At 41.0% G+C, this 26,859-nt stretch overlaps 1 protein-coding gene across 6 annotated transcripts in view; it reads right to left on the bottom strand.

Moving 5' to 3' along the window:
- The window catches only part of LOC131072109 (uncharacterized), a 202,344-nt gene that overhangs the window by 17,345 nt on the left and 158,140 nt on the right, over positions 1–26,859 (bottom strand). For all 6 annotated transcript variants that reach the window (XR_009112658.2, XM_058008172.2, XM_058008169.2 and 3 more), the window contains one exon: positions 597–848. Coding sequence is in view for 5 of the 6 variants with exons in the window: in XM_058008172.2 (XP_057864155.2) it covers positions 597–848 (252 nt within the window). In the remaining variant the exon portion in view is untranslated. The remainder of the gene's footprint in view (positions 1–596; positions 849–26,859) is intronic.

Here is a 26,859-nt window from a genome sequence, read left to right as displayed (position 1 = left end):
TGAACTCTAATATTATGTGTTAAGGTTCTATGATAGATATGATGATTGCCTTATCAATGCTATCACATGAATATTTGAAATTTTCTATATTTTTTAAATTTTCCCTATTTTTCAATAGCTGTCCCCTTGCCATTCCCAATAAATGGCTCCCTCCTGTCCATATCTCAAAACACATCCCCTACTGTCCTAGTCCTGGAAACTTGGAGTAACTTAGACTGTCAATAAACTGTTTTTCTGCTTCTTGTGGCAAAAAGCATTCAAGCTCTTAAAATTCGATAGAATATAAACATTTTATTTGCAGAGTTGTCTATGAAATCTGTTACTTCCAATCAAATATGCAAACAATTGTAATGCCCTCAATTATATCCTTTAGTTGGAAATAAAATCCATTTAAATCTGAACCATCTGACAGATCAAGATTAAGCCCACTATACATTTTCTCTTTGACATAAATTGATTTTAAACTTATAATGTTGCAGTTAGTCAAGTACATAACTAGTTCACTTTCTCCTGGTTGCAATTTTAAAATACTCAAATTAAGCTGATGAATTACTACCAAATTAAAATGTTACATAGCATATACAAAATAAGCATACCATTGGAGTAACATGTACAAGTGCTGGAGGTAGATGCCTCTCCAGTGCTTCTTTCCACTCACTACTACCAGATCCTTTTCCAGAAGCATTACGGCATGCTTCTTTACCTTTATATCTACTTGTGGATTGTGTTGCCAATGATCTTGCTGGTCTTGGCAATATTGATGGAAAAGAGGAATTAAAGGATACATCATCCATTGAGTCATCTGCACCTTTAAAACCAGAGACAACACGAAGCAATTCATCCAATACCTGAACAGAGCACTGAAACTAGTAAGAGGCGCTCTAAAGATTAAGAAGATATTGAAGCAACATCCATTCAATCTTTCATATTCTATAGCTAAAGATATCATTTGAGATACATGCAAAGAATTTCATTTCCTCAAAAGTTTGTCTCTGTGTGCAAGAAAACACATATGATACAATAGACATCCTTCCTACTTTCCACTAAAATATACAAATCCAAGTTACAGGAATGAGCTGTAGAACATAATTTGCATGAGGGACATAAGCTATAACAAACAAGAATTCAAAACCAATAAAAATTTGTGCATGAAGAAACGATATGCTAGAAAACAGGTATCCAAGATATAGATCACTAAAGGTGATTTAATAGGGTACCCAAATTATAATAAAGAAACCCTAAATGTATATAGCAATTTTTGTAAAGCACAGAGATAAAGCATATACATTATTTTTATTTGATTGCATCTCTTCCAAACAGAATTAGGAATGCCAAGTTATTAAGTTGCATATGCACAGAAATCATTGTGTACATACTACATAGCCATGCCATCTAATTTATAAACCTTGGTCCTTTAATATAACTTTTGTTTCCTTTCTCAGTTCTCATTCTGCACAGATACCATTTAAAAATTCTCTGGGTTGATACATCAAAATCCTTCTATCTACACCATGTTTGTTAGCATTATCTATTTCTTCCATTAAAGGATTCCTATTAAATTTCCTCTTTTTTACAAAGATTTGACATGATAAGCTCTGATACAAAATACTTTGAATTGAAATGTGGCATGAATTTGATATGCAAGCTATCCTTGATGTCATTCAATAAACTACTATATTGACCTAGAAATAAAGGACAAAGAGTTAGGGAAAAGGACTAGCTTGTATGCTCACTTTGTAACTGATCATCTATTGTTTTTTCATCTAGATTATTTAATCTAGTGTTTGCTTTAAAAATTGCAGTAAATGAGATGTGATCATAAGGAATATTCTAGCTTAAATAACTAAACGTATCTCCAAAGCTGGGATAGCTGTAAATGCAAAGAGAGTGATTATCATTGATAGGAAATGGAATACAGATTAAAGAGTGTAGTCTTTGCCTCCATATTATAATCAAAATGTACATATCTCATCATTTGTAATATTATCAAAGAGTTTTAAATTTCAAACTCAAAGTCATTAAAATTGTATCATGCCAAAAATAGCTAGGTAGCAGACAGAAGCTAACAGCCATAGGCACTTCTCCCTTCCTCCTTGGTAGAGGACTTGCAGACCATCCACACATAGGAAGACTCTTATTGGGCCCTCAGGGTGGACATCTATGCCTTGAAGTAATGTGGATTTGGGAGCTACTGTACCTCTTCAAATAGGATAAGGAGGTGCTTGTTCTATTAGTTGTGGAGGATGCTCAAGACCATTAGGTGGCCTCTACTCCACCTGCAGGGAGTCCTCTCCACCAGTTAATTTCAATTATTTTACCACTCTTATTTATCGATTATTATTATTACTTATTTCTTATCCTTTGCCATTCCCAGCCCAATTCACTCGGTTTCTCTGGAAAATTAATCCGACTGTGTATTTTACCATGCACTTAGCAGTCCTTTCCATTTCAAGTAACTTGAAGTAAATATGGATTATTTGATATAATATAATGTTAGACTATACTTGAACATAAGCATTTGTTGCTTATGTTGATGATGTAAATACACCAAATTACTGTAGTCGGCAAGCAATAAAATGAATGTAATTATGTTTTTGTTCTCAACAGTTGTTGGTTAATCAGCAATGTACCAACGGTTGGCATTCTCAACCAACATTGGCCTGCCTATATATTTCATATGGTACATGTAGTCCTGGGCCATTCATATGATATCCTGTACACATTGCATATTTGGCAAATGAGAATAAAGCCATATCTTTGTGGAGCATTTTTGCAATTAATTTATATCATTTTGTTCTATAATTTTGTTACTTTCCTTTACTCTGTAAATCTCTCATTTTGTTCTGTAATTCTGTTACTTTCATTTACTCTAAAAATGTGTCAAGGTGATGTGTCATGCAAGAAGAGATACCAAGAGTATTGAAGGAAGCACACAAAGGCCTTGTTAGAGAACATAAGGGACGATGCCACGAATCAGAAAGTTCTATTGGCGGGTTTGTGGTGGCCAACAGTACACACAGACACCTGAGAGTGGGTGGTGTGATGTGACATGCTAGAGAGTCGGCAAGCCTTTGAAACTAGACTACATGCCATTGTTCCCATCATAGCCACAAGAACATTTAGAGAGGTGGGGACACGATTTCATCACTCCACTCAAGGTCAGCTAGTGACAGTGATGCAGATATATTGTCATAGCTACAAAGTATTTGACAAAATGGGCAAAGGACAAAGCATTCCCAGATAACACAATGATCAATATGGCAAGGTTCATTTACGAACAAATTGTCACCCTATACGGCATTCCCATCCAAATTACTACCAATCGAGGACATTTTGTGAACCACCTCATTCACTTAATCATGATGAAGTTCCAAATTTTTCACAACCTATCAAGCCCCTACTATCCAACAAGAGCAAATGGTCAGGTGTAACGTCCCTTCCTTAGGCAGTCCAGTTGTCGGCATGGGTTAGCCTATAATCAGGGTTCCCATGGGCTAACGTCGTAGATAGGGAGCCCATTTTTTGGGAGTTTGGTGACCTTTTGAGGAGTATTGGAGACATTTTGGGCGTTTTAGGGCAGTTTTCTATTTTTAGGAGGGTTCCTATTTTATAGGAGACTGTCAGTTGACTATTTCACCATCGGAGAGCCGAGGAGCATATCAGAGTGGCTTAGGAGTGTTTATCATCGATTTGAGACAGTCTCCTAATTTTTAGGAGCATCCCTACTGTTTAGGGAGAGACTGTCAGCTGCACTGCCATATCCAGTCATCATCCTTGGACAGGTGACAACATTTAGTTTTCAGTTTGAAATCCAGGTGATAGATTTATGAATAAATCTAGATTAAATAAATTATTGCCTAAAGTTTGATTTGAATAAAATTAAATTGATTTAATTAAGTCACTTTATATTATAATAAATTATGATAAAGGGGCCCCCTTGTGCCATGATGCCCAAGAGACATGAGTTAAGTTATTTTTAAAAACAACTTTATTCTCTTAATAAAGGGAGTCTAAGGGGTCGTACATCTTGAGGGAGACATAAGGGAATGAAATAAAGTTAAAAAGAGGATGAAATAAAGTTTAATAAACTTTATTTAAATAAAGTTTTGCAACCCTAAAATCGAATTAGGGTTTGGAATTGTTAAAAAGACATGAGGAGGCTTCATTCATTCATCTTTGAATCGGTTTTACAATCAGCTTTTTGGGAATTGTGCTCTGCAAGTCAATTTCAGCAGTAGAGCAACTTTGAGGAACGAAAACTCCTTGAAGACAGGTGGATTTGGATGATACCCCAATTCACCGAATGGAGGGACTCATTCAGAATTCCTCATTGTGCTTCAATTCAGTCTTATTCAGCAGTTTCAGAGAATTACTTGCAGATTGGGGAGGGTTTGGGGACTTTACAAGGCAGCCATACCATTTGCAGCTCCCCCAAATTGCTACACTTGTTCGATTCGCCTATTGAGGGTTTAGATTTCATGGATTTCTGATCAGCAACACTACACATCAGTATATCAATAAATTCAGCAGGCGACAGGAGCACATTGATCATTCATTTATTGATTTTGCTAGTAGATGGAATAATCATGCCTAGGAGCCACGCATGGAATTCAGTAGATCTCCAAAAATTGTTTTTGGTAATTATTGTTGGGTCAAATAAAGCGCATTGGAGCCACTTCCAGCATTTGGGTGTTCTTAGATTGTATTTTGCTTCAATTTCTTTAATAAAACGCATTCTAGGCGTGGTGTGGAACTCCTGGTATGCAATTCTATTGTCCTGGTGAAATAGATTTCTTAATTCTAAAATTATCATTTTGCTGCTCCAAAATTCAGAATTCTGAGTTTTATTATCAATCAATTATATTCCAGTATTTTAAGTTGAAAAGTATTGTTAGACTGGCATTCTTGCATGATCAAACCTCCATACAACTATTTGTATCAAACCAAACAGAAACAAAGGAAAAAAATGTAATGGACACCCTAGAATGCCCAAAAACTAACCCCACTGCTGATAGGAATTTAGTCAAACAGTTTGCAGCCAACTCCTTATTCCTCCATTTAATGTTTCAATGTTTTTTTTTTGTTTTTAAGTCTTTGCACAGGTATGAAACCACATAACATGAACTAAAAAGAATTTACAATAATAGGCAAGCTGGAAATTGAACTACTGCTGTTATAATATTATTTCTAGAATTAACAAAAATCAAATACATAGCAGGTTATTTTCAACTCACTAAATACTCCAGCATTTTGACATAATGTTCCAACCAAAGTTTCTAATTCTGCTGCTACAGTAACATGAATAGTGCCAGGTGAATAGTGTCAGGTGAATAGTGCCGCGTGAATAGTACCCGCGTGAATAGTGTCACGTGAATAGTACCCGCGTGAATAGTGTCGCGGCCTGTAGCTGGAAATGCAACCAAATAATGCTGCTGCTTGTAGCTGGAAAAGCACCCAATCTGCCTGTAAATGAAGCTGATAGCAAAGAATTCCAAAGGCCAAACCCCAAGGGAATGACGTCTAGAATGTCACAAGAGAGGATAGACGTCCTCTAATGCCAAGAACGGATCTGCAACTCACACACCAAATTCTTCTCATATTCCACATACCCAATGAAGCCACAAAAGCTCCCTTTTATTCTTTCTCCAAGGGGCGACCCAACTCACCCAAGCAATGTGAGATAAAACATGTTCAATATAAAACATATTAAAATATTCACTTATGTCTCCCTTGGTTGCCCCTTTGATTTACACATATCTCCATAAAATAAATATTAAAGTAACACTTTAATATTTTACAATTAAATTAAATGTTACTTTAATAAAACTTCAGGCATTAAAATATATTAGCAATCGGACTCCGAATAGCGTGAGTGATAGCTCGTCGGAAAGCTCTCGCCAAGGAGTATCAAATCCAATCACCATAACTAGCCCCCGTTGTGTCCTGCTGACTTACTAAAAATAGTAAGTATGCCTGAAACAAAGTAAATCAACTTCGTTTTGGCCCAAACTGGAAATGACTAGGCCAAAACACTCCAGGATCCCTTTAAACCCTTCGTTAGCCCTCGGGACCATGTAGAGCTAGGCTAACGCACATATACTTGGTCAATCTGCTAGAGTGGGGACATTACAGTCCGCCCCCCTTGAAATTGCTTGTCCTCAAGCAATCTCAGTCCAGCCTGCTGTATCACCTGCTCATTCTCCCATGTAGCATCTTCCTCCGGCAGGTCTCTCCATCTGACCAAATACTCCTTCACTATCCTGTTTCTGAGTTTCCTCTCTCTGGTGTCCAGAATAGCCTCAGGTACTAACACGAGCTTCCCCTCCTCATCCAAAGGAGGTAAATCTGCAGAAGGTACTACACTCTGACCAATAGCTTTCTTAAGCCTAGACACATGAAATACATTGTGCACCCGACTGCCCTCTGGAAGCTCAAGCTCATAAGCGACTTCGCCCACTCTGCGAATCACCCTGTAGGGACCATAAAATCTAAGCTTCAACTTTTCAGCTCCGCTCTTCTTGAGTGATGACTGTCTATATGGTTGTAGCCTCAAGTAAACCATATCCCCTACCTCGAAACTGCGCTCTATTCGGTGCTGATCAACGTACAATTTCTGTTGATTCTGGGCCTGCTGTATATTCTCCTTGAGCACTTTCAAGATGTCTTGACTATCCTGCAATAAGTTTTCGGCTTTAGGCACTCTGCTGTCCCCCAAAACTAAATCCATGAAGCTAGCTGCATCATAACCATAGAGTGCCATGAAAGGAGTCATCCTGATGGACATATGATAAGTGGTGTTATAACAATACTCTCCCATATGCAACCATCTGACCCAAGCTTTTTGTTGTGCAGTTACATAGTTCCTCAAATATCCCTCCACCCATTTATTCACAATCTCTGTTTGCCCATCTGTCTGCGGATGATAACTAGTGCTAGGTGTAAGATCTGTACCACACAACCTAAACAACTCCTGCCAAAAAACACTCATAAACTTACTATCCCGATCACTGACAATGAATCTGGGCAACCCATGTAACCTGAATATCTCTCTAAAGAAAAGATCTGCCATCTGTGCTGCTATGTAAATGGACGGAATAGCAAAGAAGTGAGCGAACTTCGTCAAGCGGTCCACCACCACATAGATGCAATCCCTTCCCTACACTCGTGGTAACCCAGTGATGAAGTCCATCGAAATACTTTCCCATTTCCTATCAGGAATGGGCAAGGGCTGTAATAAACCTGCAGGAAATGTGTGCTCTCCCTTATTCTGTTGACAAACTGCACATTCCCTAACATACCTCTGAACATCATCCTTGAGCCCTCTCCATGAGAACCGCTCTCGGATCTGCCTGTAGGTCTTGAAGATCCCCGGATGCCCAGCTGTGGGTGCATCATGAAATGCCTTTAGTATCACCTCTCTCAAATGTGATGACGGAATCAAATAAACCCTATCCTGAACTCTGATCAATCCATCTATCACCTCATAGCGATCATCCTGTATAGTACCTGAAATCAATCCAAAAGCCCAAGCATCTCTGACATACTCTGCTATAATCTGATCTCTCCAATCTCCTGAAAGCTCTGCCAGAGCACATAAGTGAGGTCTCCGAGATAAGGCATCAGCCACCACGTTTTTCTTACCTTTGACAAACTCTATGTCAAAGTCATAAGCTTGCAATTTAGTAACCCATTTCTGTTGCCGGTCATTAAGATCACGCTGGCTCATGAAATATTTTATGCTATTGTGATCAGTTTTGATCACAAACCGTCCACCTACTAAGTATGATCGAAATTTGGCCAATGCATGCATTATGGCCAACATCTCCCTGTCATAGATAGAATAGCTCCTCTCAACACCTCGGAGCTTCCTACTCTCGAATGCAATGGGATGTTTCTCCTGCATCAATACTGCCCCTATCCCATCACCTGAAGCATCACACTGAAGTTCAAATGGCTTCGTGAAATCTGGTAGAGCTAAAACCGGACAAGATGACATCACTTGTTTGAAGTGGTCAAAACATCGCTGCGCTGCTTCTGTCCATACGAAGGCTCCCTTTTTAGTGAGGTCTGTCAAAGGTGCTGCAGTCTGTGAAAACCCCTTAACAAACCTCCTGTAAAACCTGCATAAACCAAAGAACCCCTTAAGTTGTGTGAGGTTCGTGGGAGTAGGCCAATCTACTATAGCTCTAATCTTTTCAGGGTCTACTCGAACTCCATCTGTACTAATAATATGCCCAAGGTATAGTAATTCTGTCATACCAAACTCACACTTAGACTCCTTGGCATATAAAGACTCTCTCTCTAGGATAGATAATACCTCCTCCAAATGCTGTGAATGTTCCTCCCAGGTCTTACTGAAGACCAAGATGTCATCAAAGAAGATCAAGACAAATCTCCTCAACTGCTCCCTGAATACCTAGTTCATACAACTCTGAAATGTAGCGGGTGCATTGGTTAGTCCAAATGGCATAACCATAAACTCAAAGTGGCCATAGTGACATCGTAAGGCTGTTTTCTCAATGTCCTCTGCTCTCATCCTGATCTGATGGTATCCGGATCGCAAATCAATTTTGATGAAGAAGCATGCCCCATGGAACTCATCAATCAACTCATCAATCCTAGGAATGGGATACCTGTTTTTAATTGTTTTCTTATTCAGTGCCCTGTAATCGATGCACATGCGCATTGTCCCATCCTTCTTCTTTACCAAAACTACAGCTGAAGCAAAGGGGCTTTTGCTAGGCCTGATGTGCCCCATTTCCAACAACTCCTTAATTGCCTTCTCTATCTCATCTTTATGTTTCTTAGGATGACGATAGGGAGTGATCATCACTGGTTTGGCTCCCTCCTCGAGCTCAATAACATGCTCTGCACCCCTGTCAGGAGGAACCCCGTGAGGAATATCACTGAATACCTTGGCATGCCTGTCAAGAATCTCCTGTATATCTGGTGGATGACTCTTCACTCGAGGCTCCGGTGAAGTTGGCATAACTAAGCACTCTGCTGCCCACTCTATGTCATTATGTCGAAAAAGTCTCTCCGTTCTCTTCAAAGAGACTACCCTGCAACTCCCATCTGAAAGTCCCCTGAGAACAACAGTCCTACCCTCATGCTGAAACCTCATTTCCAACTTCGCTAGGTTGAAAGTGAACTCAACCAGCGATGCCATCCATGTCATACCGAGGATGACATCGTAATCTCCCATGTCCACAACGTAGAAATCATCCTCCAACTCATAGCCATCTCCAAATCTAATGTGAAGATTTGAAACCTTCTGAGTACATAATAGCTTTTGGCCATTAGCCACCATGACCCTAAAACCATCATGCTCCTCTGTCTGTAAACCTCTCCTGGCTACCAACTGTGTATCTATAAAGTTATGTGTAGCCCCAGTGTCAATGAGAGATATCACTTTCTGCCCCTGGACAGTACCCCTGACCTTAAATGTGATTGCCTTTTGGGCCCCTGTCAAGCGTGCCAACGATCTATCATCCTTAGGAATGCTGCTCTCCTCTATCATGTTACCCTCATCTGAATCGGAGTGCTGATCCTCCCCCTCTGACTCTGACTCCTCTGCTGAAAAATACTCCATTTGATTTGCCTTAGCCTTGAGAGGGCATTTATGAGATAAGTCCCAAGGCTCTCTACACTGGAAGCACAGTTTCTTCTTTCGAAGTTCATTCAAGGTTTCACTATCTAGTCCTTTTGATCCTTCTTTGGGTTTGTTACTCTTTCTGAAATGGTTTTTTGTCTTTGTCCTTACGATAGGAAGAATCTGTTGAATGGTATTTTCCTTTGTATACTGAAGGGGCTAAATCTCGTGCCTTTTTAGTTGCTTCTGCTAAGGTGAGTGGATCATGTCCCTTCACCCAACCACGTAATGGATCAGCAAGCCCATCACAAAATAACACCACCAATCTCCTAGGAGAGATATCAGTAACAAGTACAGACAAACGCTGAAACTCGGCGATGTGAGCATCCACTGAACCTGACTGTTTTAACTGTGCTAGCTCCTTGAAATGTAACTCGGGATCCCTAGTGTCAAATCTCTCAATCAATCTTTCTGTGAATTCCTCATAGGATGTAATCTGATTATGCCCCAGAGTCACCATGCCATGATGCCACCATTCATGCGCAACGCCGTCCAAATGCATAGCCGCATACTTGATAGCCTCATCCTCAGGCATAGGATTTAGCTGCAAGTATGTATCTACCTTCTGCACCCAAGCTCGTGCAGTCATCTTCCCTGAAGCATCATAATAAGGCAAGGAAAGTTTTCCAACTTTCTTCCTCAGCTCAAAATTCTGATTCCTCCCTCCTGCTCTAGGCATATGTCTCATCCTCAAGTCCATATAATCTCTAAGGGAAATATCTGCCTGAAACTCGGGTCCACTGGCCTCCTAGTCCCTCCTGAACTGACCCTGTAACTCAGTAATCTGCGGTTCGTTCACTGGTTGAACCGGATCCCTAGGTGGAAAGGTGGGTAGAAGAGGTCTCGAGCTCGCTGTTCGAGCTGGGTGTGCAATGTGTCTAAAGTTATCCGCCTCAATTCCATTGTTGCCATGTCCATTATTACCATTAACGTTATTCTCAGGGCCATTGTTGTTGCCTCGGCCTCCATTATTATCATTGCCCCTATTGTTATCATTTCCCCCATTGTTATTGTTTCCATTGTTGGCCTCACCTGGATTAATATTAACGCCCATCTGTCTAGCCATAAGCTGCAACATCATGTCCATTCGCCTATTCTGCTCCTGCTGCATACGCTGCCCTTGCTCTAACGTACCCAGCAATTGTCTGAACAGTACCTCCCCCTGATCTGGAACGATATTCCTCTCATCTCGGTCACCCATACTGCTGTCCTGATCGAAGAATATTTCCTCTATGTCTGTATGACTGGATTCTATGTCCACCTGCACGGATGAACTAGACTGCTCACTCTGACTATCCGGATTTCTATTTTGTCTGGCCCTGGTATTGCGAAAATTATAATGCCCCTGTCGCATGCTCAATCATACATTCTGGACCTGTTTTATTTCTGCAATATGTTTTGGTGAAAGTTTCCCACAAGATGGCAGAATCTTCTGCTCTGATACCACTGTAATGGACACCCTAGAATGCCCAAAAACTAACCCCACTGCTGATAGGAATTTAGTCAAACAGTTTGCAGCCAACTCCTTATTCCTCCGTTTAATGTTTCAATGTTTTTTTTTGTTTTTAAGTCTTTGCATAGGTATGAAACCACATAACATGAACTAAAAAGAATTTACAATAATAGGCAAGCTGGAAATTGAACTACTGCTGTTATAATATTATTTCTAGAATTAACAAAAATCAAATACATAGCAGGTTATTTTCAACTCACTAAATACTCCAGCATTTTGACATAATGTTCCAACCAAAGTTTCTAATTCTGCTGCTACAGTAACATGAATAGTGCCAAGTGAATAGTGCCGCGTGAATAGTGTCACGTGAATAGTACCCGCGTGAATAGTGTCGCGGCCTGTAGCTGGAAATGCAATCAAATAATGCTGCTGCTTGTAGCTGGAAAAGCACCCAATCTGCCTGTAAATGAAGCTGATAGCAAAGAATTCCAAAGGCCAAACCCCAAGGGAATGACGTCTAGAATGTCACAAGAGAGGATAGACGTCCTCTGATGCCAAGAACGGATCTGCAACTCACACACCAAATTCTTCTCATATTCCACATACCCAATGAAGCCACAAAAGCTCCCTTTTATTCTTTCTCCAAGGGGCGACCCAACTCACCCAAGCAATGTGGGATAAAACATGTTCAATATAAAACATATTAAAATATTCACTTATGTCTCCCTTGGTTGCCTCTTTGATTTACACATATCTCCATAAAATAAATATTAAAGTAACACTTTAATATTTTACAATTAAATTAAATGTTACTTTAATAAAACTTCAGGCATTAAAATATATTAGCAATCGAACTCCGAATAGCGTGAGTGATAGCTCGTCGGAAAGCTCTCGCCAAGGAGTATCAAATCCAATCACCAAAACTAGCCCCCGTTGTGTCCTGCTGACTTACTAAAAATAGTAAGTATGCCTGAAACAAAGTAAATCAACTTCGTTTTGGCCCAAACTGGAAATGACTAGGCCAAAACACTCCAGGATCCCTTTAAACCCTTCGTTAGCCCTCGGGACCATGTAGAGCTAGGCTAACGCACATATACTTGGTCAATCTGCTAGAGTGGGGACATTACAAAAAATTATCTTAAACCACCATTCAGTAAGCAACCAACAACATAAAATTCAGTAAATATTCAGAAAATCTTGGCTGAGGATCTTTCATCAGGCAGAGTTGACAGACAAAGTACTTGTCTCAGTCCTCCATAACTCATGCAGCATTGAAGAAGCAAACTAGGAGAAGCTGCCAATCATACTATGGGCATATTGTACGATGTAGAAGGTAACGACAAGACACACGCCATTCCAACTGATGTATGATATAGAAGCATTGGTCCTTGTCGAGTATATGGGTCCAAGTCTAAGAATCGTTATAGAGAACCAACTTGACGATACAGAGAGTTTTAAAGAACAACTCTTTGCATTGAATAAACTCAACAAACGAAGGGTGTTTACTCAATGGGAAACCAAAGCAATGTAGAAATGAAGGACAAATTGGCATGACAAGCACTTGTGAAGAATGAACTTTCGACCAGGACAGTTAGTTTTACAATATAACGACCGGAACAAAATCAAACTAAGGAAATTCAAGGTAAGATGACTCAGTCCCTTTAAAATCCAAGAAGTTTGTGATAATGAAGTGATCAAGCTGGAGAACTTGGACGACACCTTGTAGAGAGACAATGTTAATCGATCAAAACTAAAACTATATAAAGAGAGAACACAGATTTAAGTTGCAATAAATATGGTTGACTACACAGAAGAACCTATTACCTAGGCTAGAGTAATGGGAAAACATGTTGCGCAAGAGATTGAATGAATTGCAATATCGACAACAATACCACATTTATCAATTACATGGTTGGGCCACCAACTACACAAATAAGATTCTATGACAACTCATGGATAATGTTTGCTCCCTATTCAAGCAGGAGAATTGAGTATGTAAGTTATGAGATGGATGAAAACATTCCAAAGGGAGGAAGATATGAAACATACAAAGGAGGAAGCGAGAACAAAGTTGTATGGCACAAGTTTATAGAAGTGGAGGGAGATAGACCAAAACTGCAACCTGTACTAATGGTCAAATGCTTGATTGCAATGAGGTCAAGATATCATGAGGATGTGGATGAGCATGCGAAACAAAAGGGGATACCACCACCACCACTACCTTGTACAAGCAGGCTTTGGCGAGCAATCCACAATTCGACCAGTAAACCTAGTTCAACAAGGCACAAGGACACTATTACCTGGAAGCAGCAACATGGAGGAAGAATTTTGGATGGTTTTCAAAAGTTAGAAAAAGGTATGACATCATTGCCAACTGTTGAAAATATATTTGATTTAGAGTATGTGGGTACAAGTGAAAACGAGTGTTATAAATGACTGTACACTTGTGTCTCTAGAGGCACAATAAGGAAATCAAGCAAAAAATTATGCAAGGTTAGAAGGTGGGCTCTAAAATGAAAAGAAAAAGCACAAAGTGATGGAATCGAAATTATTAAAAATTAAAAGTTGGGAAATATGGAGTTGGCCAATATAAAAACTTTTAAAAGGGAAGGTATTAAAATATCAAGGCTGAAAAATATAAAATTAAAAGGGAAAAAACGAGAAGGGGGGAGGAAAAGGCAAAAATTTATTAAAATGACAGAGTTTAGAAATATTAAGATATTCAAAGGGAAAATTATTAAACCATCAAAACCAAAAGATAGGAGCGTGAAGCTAGTGAATATTAAAAAGAGGGAAAAAAAAAAGATAAGGACTATTAAAATATTGAAAGTGGCCAGTATTAAAATATTACTTTGTAAAATTACAAAAGCTCAGCCAATGTACCATCACACAGCATGGAACTACAGACAAGGCAAATTATAAAAAGCATATTGCCAAGGGAAAAGAGTCTTGCATTTATTATGCACAATCTTTAGCATATGAGACCTCAACCACATTGTAAGGCAACAAACACACATAACCTCTCCAATGTACATGTTATGTTGTAAACATACACGCCCCATTGCAAATGGAGAGGCCCAATTTTTCGCTTGCTAGATTAGGTCATTTTGCTTAGTTTCATTTTAGCTTGGCAGTTATTTTGTAGTCTTTAGCCTTTGTTTGTGAGAAGAGTTTATGTCTTGTCATCAGAGAATAATGCTTTGAGTGACCCTTGAAGTGACTTGAAGTGCAAAGTTTGTCCTTAGGGTGTGATCAAGTCAAGAATTCAACTTTCCAGTTTGGAACCTTTGATTGAAGTGTCAAGATTGAGAATTGAGGGCAAAGTTGTAATGTTGTCAAAAAATTGTCAATGTTGTCATAATTGTCAAAAATGTTAAGAATGTTGCAAAAGTTGTCAAGAACAGTCATCAAGAGAATTCAGATTTTGAAAAGTGTGGATACCGATAAACAATGAAATATTCAAGGATGAAATGTCTTAACAAAGAAAATTCCTTGTAAAAGTCGGATTTTCCGACCTTGACAAGATAGGAAATAAGGATAATTTTTTTTTGTGAAAATCCTTGTCCAAGTGTGGAATTTGTGATGTTCCCTTCTAGCTAGAGACATCACTCTAGCTTGTGATTAGCCTATCAAAGACCCTCGTAGGCTAGTAAGATTGGATAGAGGGTCACCTTGGCGTGGAGATCTTCCGATGACAGAGCAGAGTACACTTCTGGGTTGCCAGAGTTTGTTTATGATGAGTTTTGCTTTGAGTTTGGCTTGGCCAGGCTATTTTTAGCAGTTGGAGATGGACCCCAGCTATTTTTAGCAGACATCATGGTCATATGGGTGGTCAACTAGTGAGCTCCAGTTTCAGACGGCATAACTAAATTCAAAATATTCGTGGAGTTAGACAAGTTTGAATGACTTAGCATTTATTATTAAGTGATTTAATAATAAAGTTATAAAGTGACTTTATATTATAATCACTTAACTTGAGGGTCAACTCATCATTAGACGGGGCCATGTTTTTAATTAAATTATCTGAGCCAAACTATTGAAATATTAAAATTAAATGCCCATTTAATGATTAAAATCGTTTTGACACCCAAAGTGAAATTAAATGAAATTACAAGCAAAATTGTAATTAAGACGATTAGGGTATGACTTGCAAAAAGGATATATATCGTTGAGTTTGGAAAGAAGAGGATGGCTATTTTATTTTTGACATTGTGAAATTGAAAGGGTTTTGCTCTAGAGACTAGGGTTTTCAGCCACCATTGGAGGACGTAGTTGCTTCAATGTTCACCATCTGAGCTGATGAAATATTCAGTGATATTTGGTTTCAGGAAGACTTCATTCAGAGGTCTTATTTGCATCTAATTGCGCAGAATTGAAGAATAAATTCACGAGAAATTATTGCAGATTTATTGAAGAGATTTTGGTGATTAACAAGTATGGTACGGATTGCTACAGTACCGCCGTACGGATTGCTACAGTGCCGCGTGAATAGTGCCACCGTACGGATGCTACAGTACCGCGTGGACAGTAATTTTTTCAAAAAAATTAAAATTTGCAGTTTGCAGATTTTTCAACTACTGGGACAGCAAAAATCAGGTTTTTTATCTTACATTGTAATGAATTTGTTTTCTAGGCATATTGGACATAAAACAGAACAACATTCCTTTGATAGTCTCGTAAATTAATTCCAGCAGTAATATTATTGTTTCAGTATTATTTTAAGCATAGGAGTTTATTTCAGTATTGTATCATTGCTCATTATTACCAAAAAAACACAAAAAAAATCTATAAACATTCAAAAACCAAAACAAATTCAAATCTACTGCATTCAAAAGAAACAGTCAGCAGAGGAGAGCCAAGTTGGGTTCTTACAGAATTCTAAGTTAAATTGATCAATTCCTTGTTGTTTTACACTTCTGGATTTGATTGCATAGTTTTTTTATGCTGCCAATGTTTCGGATCAAATACCATGATCCATCATCAAGGCAAGAGAGCAAGTGAGAGAGCCAAGAGAACAGAATATGATTACAATTGATCAATTCCTTGTTCGAATTCCAAGATTCAAATGCATAATTCAGAGCTCAAATATGAATTTTTATGACGTAGGAGACTTCAGCTAAAACTCAAACACATACTCCATTCTCAGACAATAATGATAGGAAATTCAGGAAAACAAAACAGCACCTACAAACTTCCTGTTAGAACCGTGATAGGAACATAATAGTATAGAGAATAACAGAGTTCGTTAACAGAAAACTATTTAACTATTCTCTCAACTCTTGGTTACATAGGAACAAGAATAATCAACAAGACAACATATGAAAGCCCAAAATCTCAACTTTATTATTACTCAACAAACAATGGAGCAACATGGTTAGATTACATACAAAGTTAGATGATTAGATAAGACAATCAGACCATACCCCAATTTCGGGTTTCTCTAGTTCCACACCGATTATACACTTCGACTTCTGTGGTTCAGCCTATAGGTCGAACCCCCTTCTAACACACACACTTACTAAACCGCTCTCTCCTTTTTAAGCCTCTGTTTGCCTAGTTAAAATACTCAATTCAAATTTCTCCTCTGGCCGCTCGATTTCTTCTAACTGTTCGGCTACCAACCATTGCTAAATATTCTCACCGCTCACTAATCTTTGTCTCAAACCCTCAAAAATTTATTTTGACAAAGGCTTGGTAAAGATGTTTGCCACTTGATCTTTAGTGTTGACATAATTTAAACATACCTCATCTTCCTGCACTTTTTCTCTGAGAAAGTGATGTCTTATGTCAATGTGTTTTGTTCGAGCATGCATCACTGGATTTTTGGAAATACAATGGCACTTGTGTTGTCACAGAGAATAGAGATGGGTTTTGACACTTCTATCTTCATGTCAGATAATGTTTGTGCCATCCATATGACTTGAGTACAACAGGAGACAGCAGCTATGTACTCTGCTTCTGTTGTTGATAACGAGACTGAATCTTGTTTTTTGCTATGCCAGGCTACAAGTTTTGAACCCAAGAAGGTTGCTCCACTGGTGCTTTTTCTATCATCCAAACAACCTGTGTTGGCGGCAATATTGTACACAGAAATAAAACTAGTTAATTAAGTTGTAATTGTGTTGGTTAGTTGGCAACCGAGGGGTGGCAGTTGCAGTGCGACGGTTGGCGCTCGCACCCCCTCAACATCTTTATATACTTCCGAATGTAACTTGTGGACAATAACAATTATGAATGGAATAACATCTGATATATTGCATCTGATATCTATGGCATTATTATTCTGCATTACGTGTTTTATCTGTGTGCTTTAAGTTATGCACCCGAGAGGGCAAACATTTGGCGTCGTTGCCGGGGACGTACTCGGGAACGGAAGATGCAGATGGCACACGGACGCGATGGGCCTACCCGTCGGTGAGATGAACCCAGAGACCGACGACGCGCACACAGAACAAGAGGCAAAGGGGAAATTGAACCCTATAATAATCTCGACACAATGTTGATATAAATTGTGGTCGAAAGGGAAAATAAAAAATAAAAGAATTGTGTACATGGTGTGTGCTTGCTATGTACGGAGGTGATTTATGCCAAATATATTAAATAAAGACAGAAATAAGAAAGTAGAAACGGACGAGTGGGAGGCCGCACAGAGGGCCTTGATTCCAGAGCAGCAAGTAGAACGGAGACGGAGGCTGAGGCAACTTGCCGAAGGACGACCTGCCGAAGGGAACCACGGAGGTGTCACGGAGGGTGTAGAAGCCGAGGGAAGTTTCTACGCGTTGCCAGAACACCATAGGGCATGGAGCCACGAAGAGTTTCTAGTGGAAACAAGGTTAAGGAGAGATCTAGTCGAAGAGACTCGGGATCAATTTAGAAACTTATCCCTTACACCACGGAGTGAAGATCACCAACGGGAACCACGAGTGGGCACGGGTGGGAGCGAAGGGGAGGGCAACCGTACGGGTGTAGGTGCCACACACAACAGGCAAAACACCGTACCTCCAGTTGCCCACGCAAGACACACCACCAGCGCCACCGGAGGAAGCAGCGCAGGGTCACAGACACAGGCACAGCCGCCGCCAGGAAGATGACCCGGGAAGGGGAGTAAACAAAAATTGCCAAAGTTCACAGGGGACGGCAAGGAAGACCCCTTATGGCACTGTCGTACATGTGAAACCATTTGGTCCGCCAACGGAGTGACAAACCAGGATGACTGGGTACAACAGTTCCCAGCCACGTTACGTGGAGTTGCCATAGATTGGTACTCCGATGTGGACAAGCAAAAAGTGGCCACGTGGGCCAACCTACAAAAGGAATTCACGGAGGAGTTTCGATTGCTCCGTGATGACAATGAAATTGTAAGGGAGATATACAGTACCAAACAAGGTACTAAGGAGACAATACGAGCATACAGCAGGAGGCTGAAGGAATTGCTGGGTAAAATGGAAAGCCAACCAGCAGAGGGATTGAAGAAACGATGGTTTGTTGAAGGATTGAAATCCTCCCTACGAAAAAAGATGAAAATTGTACCCCCGACATCATATGACGACGCCTATAATAGGGCGATGGACCTAGAGAGCGAATACAAAACGTCAAAGAAGAAGAAAAGTAATAAATATTCATCTGACGATGATGAAGACTCTGACGGGGAAAGCAGCAGCAGTGGCGAATCGAGTAAAAAGGTGCACACTCTCCAAAAGGACATGGAACGAATATTGAAAGAATTCAAAGCCATGAAGGGGAGTACAAGTAAGACTGAAGAAAATGACGTGTGGTGTACCGACTGTAGGAGTGACGGACACGCCAAGGGGTCCTGTCCCAAGAAGGCTTTCTGCGACATTTGTCAGATTGCGGGACATTTGACAAAGGAATGTCCCTACAATATGAAAACCAGGAGCCAACAAGTTCTCTTCACGCAAGAGCAGTCGGCCGTCGGAACTTCGCAAACCAACACAACGGCATCATCTGGAGGTTACCAAGACAACAGATGCGGTGATGGAAGGAATAGCAACAATAACAATAACGGAAGCCGTATCCAGTATGACGCCAAGGGCCGGCCAATTATCCAATGTAGGGCCTATAATCAGTGGGGGCACTTCGCCCGTGATTGCACGAAGGAAGCCACCCCTCAGCACCTCTGCCGATGGTGTGGGCCAGGCAACCATGAGGACGCAAATTGCCCACAGGCAGGGGTTAATCTCCTCAACATTGAGAAGGCTGAGAAGACTAGTGAGAAAGAAGTACTGGCGATCACCCACGCCCAGACGAAAAAAACCACTTATCCCGACCCCCGTACGAAGGAGAGATTACGGGAGGCAAACGCCAATATTGAACATGAGATGACAGCCGAACGACGGGACAACGAGGTGGCGACTACATCATCTGTACGGAAGCGGAAAATAACATCATTGGGCAAGTACTGCAAATGGAAGTACCTATAAGGGTAAAGGACCTTCTAGAAACAATGCCACAGTTAAGAACCGCCATTTTTAATTCCATACAAACCACTGCGCAGGCACCTTTGCGTGCCACACGAACGGAAGTTCCGGTCAGCCCCTCGGCTGACCCAATGTTGTTGGCCTTAAATAGTGGTCGGCATCCTGCTGTAGTAGAGATGGGAATTCTCGGGGCTATCCTCAAAGACACCATCATGGACAGAGGTTCGGGGGTGAATGTACTGCCAGAGGATACATGGAAGAAGCTGGGGAAGCCAAAACTATGGCCACCCACGTTCAACTTGGTAGGTGCAAACCAACACAGCATCAAGCCACTCGCCACCTTGATGGCCCAGCCAGTCACCATCGGCACGCAACCTTTCATACTAGATTTTGTGGTAATCCCACTCAAGAAGAAGGGGTACGACACCATCTTAGGCAAAGGGTGGCTGGTTACAGCAAAGGTGAACCACGACTGGAAAAAGAACACCCTTTCTATGGAGAAAGGGGGGCGGAAGTACACCATTGATCTGAGGACCCAGGTTGTTGACGAGGAACTAGCATCATCTTCGGAATCAGAGGATGAAGGAAAAGGCAACCCGAGGGCCGAAGGACGGGGCTGCAGGGAGCCCAACGACGAAGGGATTCTCGAACTAGGAGAGTGCTCTGAGGATGAGATAGGGTCATTGAACGGGCTCTTCCATTGGCAGATGGAGGATTATGAAATGTTCCAGAGCTACAGGCTCAAAGTAGAGGAACCAGAGCAAGTAACAGAGGTGGTGTACCTGCCAGAATACATAGAATATTGGAAGGGAGATGCCCCAAACCTCGGTGACATAGATAATCCAAAGAACAATTGTGTCGACAACAATTGGAACCCTGTGTGGAAGGCCGTAGCCTTCAAAATATTTATTATTCTTCTTCTTCTTATGTACGAGAAGGAGACCGTGGTCCCTATAGAATTTGTGGTTCCAGGTCTTCGGATGGCCATGGAAAATAAACTTGCCACCAATAGGTTCAAATTGAAACTCTACCTCGAGAAGCGCGCAAGGGACCTGAGAGGATGGAAGGGGACCCGAGAGGCCGGGCAGGCGACTCACCAAGCACAGGACCAAAACGGGAGACTCTCGGGCGAGGCAAATCAAGAAGGATGAAGGGCGATCCCAGAGACAAGGGACCCGAGCCGAAGACTCTCTAGACAACTAAATTAGGAAATCGAAAAAAAAAAAAGAGTACCATATGGCCGTACAGATCCGTACGGCAATTGACCGTACGGTTGGAAAAAAAAAGTTATATTAAAACAAAAAAGAAAAAGACAAGAAAACAAAAACGCCACGATGGAAACACCGTACGGTGGGACCACCGGTGGTGGTGACACCGACGGTGACCACCGTGCGGTGGACCACTGGCAGTGGTAACACCAACGGTGGACACCACCGGCGGTGGTAACCATCGTCGTGCGGAAAGGACAAAACACAAAAAGGCACGCAAAGACTAAGACACACAGCCGCACAACCACGCAGCCGCACAAACACACGCAGTCGCTCCGTCGTCAGTGGTCCGCCGTACGGTGGAGGGGTGTTGACGACACGAGAAGGTGGCCGCACGATCGGAGTTGCCAATGCTGTTGTTGACCGTACAGAGAGGTTGTATGGCCGGGGTGCCATCGGGGACATTACAGTGCCAAAAAAAAAAAAAATGACAACCAGATTTAAAATGATTCGCTGGAGTTTGAAGCCAGGACACTGGAAATTCAGAGTGGAGAAGAAGGGTTTTTGGCATCTTAAAATATCACATAAATGCTATGCGCTACCCCTCGACCCCGTGGGGGCGCTGCCCCCAGACCCCCAGTTTATTTTTGAGCTACAATACACTTTTTCGAGTTGGGCGAAGGGCATCTGAGAAGTCATGGTAAGTGTGGGTTGCTCCGTACAGTGAGAAAGAAGCCTGACGCTAAGCATTGGCGGGAAGCCATAAGCCATAGAGGGAGACGGATTTGGAGGGTGCGAACAAACAGAGTTGCGGGAAGGCATTGTAGATCCACGCAGTCGTACGACAACAGGGAGTTATTCAGTTCAATTATCAACCTTTGGGGAGTGTGATGGAGGATTTGAGGTGTTTCCTAGCCCTTGTGCCAGAGGGTTGTGGCCACTTCCAGGCATGACTGGTACGCTTTGAGGAACTTGGAGTATGTCTCGACATGAGGTTGCCTTGGTGGATGCACAGCGGGCTCGGGAGGCGCTGACCACCAGGTTGGAGGCAGCAGTCGCGTGAGACTTAGTTCAGCGTACCCAAGAGTTGGATGCTGAGAGAGCAGCATGGGTGGCTATCGAGGACAAATTGGCTAGGGAGACAGTATCATTTGAGTAGCAGTTGGTGGAGGCTGAGATTGCAACGCGTGTTTTGCAAACAAGTTTGGTTTAGGCACAGGAGAACTGTGATGTCAAAGAGGCACTTGAGCATCGGATGGTAGCAGCCAAGGGTTTTCAAGCAAGGACGCAGCAGGTGTATAAGTTTCGGGCTCGATTGGCGTCAGCAGTTTTGTTTAATGTCATCTCTATTTTGTGTTAAGTCGTCCGGAGACAAACTTCTTTTCTTTTGGGGGGGATGATGTTGGCAGCAATATTGTACACAGAAATAAAACTAGTTAATTAAGTTGTAATTGTGTTGGTTAGTTGGCAACCGAGGGGTGGCAGTTGCGGTGCGACGGTTGGCTCTCGCACCCCCTCAACATCTTTATATACTTCCGAATGTAACTTGTGGACAATAACAATTATGAATGGAATAACATCTGATATATTGCATCTAATATCTATGGCATTATTATTCTGCATTACGTGTTTTATCTGTGTGCTTTAAGTTATGCACCCGAGAGGGCAAAGAACCTGCCCAGTCAGCATCTATAAGTGCAGTGAGAGTAAAATTATCATCTTGAGGGTACCATAATCCATAGTCCAATGTTCCTTTTATGTATTTGAAAATTCTTTTAACAGCAATGACATGTGACTCTTTGGGTGAAGCCTGAAAACGTGCAACTAGACATCCTGCATGCATTATGTCAGGTCCTGATGCTGTAAGATATAAGAGACTTCCTATCATAGACCTATACTTAGTTTGATCAACACAAGGAGAATCATCTTCTTTACTGAGTTTACAACCCATTGCCATAGGAGTACTTACAAAGCTGCATTCATCCATATGAAATATTTTTAGCATCTCTTTTGCATATTTGGTTTGGGAGAGAAATATGCCTTTGGGAAGTTGTGCAACCTGCAATCCAAGAAAGAAGGAGAGTTCTCCAAACATAGACATTTCAAATCCTGATTGCATAATGTTAGAGAACATGATACACATCATCATTTGTACAGCGAAAAATGATGTCATCTACATAGACTTCTACAATGAGCACATCATCACCTTCAACCTTGATATAAAGATTACTATCAACTCCTCCTTTGGTGAACCCATTTGTCAAGAGATGACTGTCCAATCTAGCATACCATGCTCTAGGGGCTTGTCAAAGAAGATGATGAGACCTAGCCCAGTAGCTCTCCACCTAGTCATTCATCCATCTTCTCGCATTCTAGGTCTTAGAGTAGACTTTCTGAGCCCTATATCTTTTGCCATTTCTTTATCTTCCAGCTAGTAGATAGGACTTGATTCCAGCAAATCAGATGCTCAAGCAGTCAAATGTAAGTCCCCTTGTGATTCCAACATAATCACATCAGACCAAATTGAGCTTATCCACACATAGAGAACCTACATATAAGAACCTTGGAGTCTTCCCGAATGGTCCTTAGGCAAAATCTTCAGCATTCGAGGAAACTTTGTTCAAGAGAGGATAAGATACCTTGGTATTTTATTCTGTGTTCGCATGCGCATAAAAAACACATCAATAGAAACACATCACCATACTCTCGAAGAATAGGGTGACCATCAAGAGCGATTTTTCGACTCTCTCCCTCATCCACATCCTCAAGAGCAACTGCAAAAAGCTGACACCCTCGACGCATACACCGCTTAAGTTGCATAGCAAAAATCATACGTAAGGATATCAATCTCTGAACTCCAACGATCCCCACTTTCCTGCCATGATCATCTAAACACTCCATTGTCTTCTGACGACAGTCTACATGAGCGTTGTGAGATGATAGCAAATCCATCCCCAACACAACTCCATAAGACCCCAAAGGAATGACTCGAAGGTCAACTAAAGTAACAAAGGGTCCTAGGTCCAACTCACAACTGGGAATGAGGGTATCTACGGACACACGCAAACCGGTAGCCAACTCTACTTGCCCCCTATTCGCCTGATAGCAGACACGAGCCCGCACTGCTCCACAATGGAGGAAGAAATGAAAGAATCAGAAGCACCGGAGTCAAAAAGTACAGAGATAGGAATACCACCCAACACACCTGCAGTCTCGATCATTGTACCCTAGTGCTCAGCCTAGCGGTCCTCAACCGCCGCAAAAACTCTATGGGATCTACCTGCATCCCCCACTATCGGCTCTGACGATGATGGCCTCTGACTACCTGTCTGATGAGAATGCTGAGGGCACTGAGCGACTATGTGGCCAAACTGACCACAGGAGAAGCAAGCTCTCGTACTAGGTCCTCTACCTCCAGACAACCCACTGGACTGCTGGAAACTACCCCTACTAGGGGCCTGAGATGCACCCTGAGAGGACTGCCCTGGGAAACTCTGCCTCAACTCTTCCCTTTCGAGAACCTGCTCTACTGCATGTTACTCATTCTGATGAACAAATTGATCCCGTTCCACACTCACATGAGTGGGTGGTGGTGAAGGACTATTGGTGGCCTGAACCTCGACCACGTCCCCCACCTCTGCCTCTATTGTGGCCACCAACACGGCCACCACCCTTGGCTTTCCTAGCCATGACCTAACACTGCACAAGAGAAAAAGGTTTAGATCTATAGCAAGGATACTGACAAGCACACACAAACACTAAGACCTAAACAAAAGGTCAAGCTGAATGGGCTCAATTTAAAACCAAAGGACCCAGTGTTGCAACATGGGCTCTGATACCAAATGTAATGCCCCGACAGGAACCCCAAAGGAATAACCACACAACTAAGCAACTAAGGGTGAAATAATTTTTTATATTTAAAAAAAAAGTATAAACCACATTAAGTGCTTTAATTACTACATTGCACATTAATTACACAAGCGGAAGACTAACACAAGAATTCCTAAAGGGTTACCAACGAAGAATAATACGAAAGGTTAAATTCCATAATAAAGGTTAATCCAATTAACCATCAATTACTCAATGAACATAATAAACTATATTAATATAACAGATTACACCATTTAAAGATTGAAAGTATTACAATGTATATTACTCTTCGAGAAAGCATTTACACAAAGCATAAGGATAATTGATAAAATAACATCCAATAACTTAAGATTACATTATTCATCAAATACATGGCTTCCAATAATACATATAAAATTTACATCATTACCAAATACGAGGTTACATAAATCCATTGATACAAATGATCACGTATGTCTTTAAAGTACAATAATCTCCAACATGAGATGATACACGAACAACAGGAATACCTGCAAAGCCAATCCTCGCATAAAGGCACGAACATAAACATCCGATGGGAAGTGGCACTACCACCCAACCATGTGATCTCAAAACGGAATCACCCCACCGTGCTAGGAGATAGCAGAAGACCCTGAAGCAAGCACAAGCAAAACATTGTCGACAATACAAGTGTGACTCCACAATACTCCAGCTGAACTCAACATCACAAGACACGAGTGACCCTAAAGAGAGAGTGTCATCGCATAGCTTATGATGGTTACCCTAGGTAGGCCTCCATAGGTCCCGGCCCCCAACCTGGGTTATCCTGGTAACCTTTCCCGAACCCCCTGTTCCATCTAAGTCCCATGCGGACCCTACTAGCCCTTTGTGAAGACAAGGTGGTCGGTTTGCCATTCCAGGCCTTCCCACTACATCTTGAGTCTTTACAAGCACTCAACCATGCACGGGGTACAATATCTTATTAATGTTAAGAACTACCCACCCCTTAATCAATTATTAGGTTATCACTTATTATCTCACTTTCGAGGGGTTATCCAGCCAACCACTTCGGGCGCGGCCCCCACTCGAAAGCCACTCTCCCATAGGACACTATTTAAACATGGTCACTCTACTAGGACCCTATAGCGAAACAGACAGCCATAACACCACTACGAAATATAGGTGACAAAAACATACTCTTACTAACCCTTGGTTAACCATAAGGAATAAGCACAATATGGTTAAAACAACAAGGTCATAAGTACAACAGTTGATCAAGAGGTACAACGAACACCACTATAGGACAACTTAAACATTTACAAGAATTTGCAACAAAATAAGCCCCTTGCAAGAAATGTCAAATTCAATAAGACCGTACTCAAACAATCTTTTGAAATTAATAACATCATATACACTTGCAATTCATCATTTAAAATTTAATAAAACACAACCATATTGACTAAGAGAAATTCAAGTCATCATTAATCTAATAAGACTAGAAATCTAACTAATCACAAATAATCAATTTGCCTCTTTTCAATTTGAACAAGCAAAAGTCATAATAACTTTAACGAATAAAACATCCCATATTAAATAATACATCTATCCCAAAAGCATCATTTAATTTATAAATAAGAGAATTTCTTAAAACTATTAATATATTAATTATATATAATTATTAACAATTAATAATAATAATTAACACTAATAATTTTTTTTTATTTTTTTAATTTTTTATAACAAATTTTTTTATTTTTTTTTAAATCTAAATAATAATAAAAAAACACTTAATCGTTTAAAATTGTGGGCCCAGGAGGGTCCCACAGCTCAAGCTACAGGAGGAGGGTGCGTGGCTGGGTCAAGCCCAGCTCCCCGCCACGCATCCCAATCAATTTTTTTTTTAAATTTTTATAATAATTTTTTTTTTTAAATCTCTGCAAAATAAACATAGAACTTTGTTTTCACAGAGTATAACCAATCTCTCTTTAGGGTCACTAGTGTCTTGTGATGTTGAGTTCACCTGGAGTATTGTGGAGTCACACTTGTATTGTCGACCATGTTTTGCTTGTGCTTGCTTGAGGGTCTTCTGCTATCTCCTAGCACGGTGGGGTGATTCCGTTTTGGGATCACATGGTCGGGTGGTAGTGCCACTTCCCATCGGATGTTTATGTCTATGCCTTCATGCGAGGATTGACTTCACAGGTATTCCTGTGGTTCGTGATTCATGTATCATCTCATGTTGGAGATTATTGTACTTTT

Source organism: Cryptomeria japonica, chromosome 11 (assembly GCF_030272615.1).
Source record: "Cryptomeria japonica chromosome 11, Sugi_1.0, whole genome shotgun sequence".
Lineage (NCBI taxonomy): Eukaryota > Viridiplantae > Streptophyta > Pinopsida > Cupressales > Cupressaceae > Cryptomeria > Cryptomeria japonica.
The sequence above is the reverse complement of the archived record's forward strand: the minus strand, read 5'-3'. Positions and strand labels throughout refer to the sequence as shown.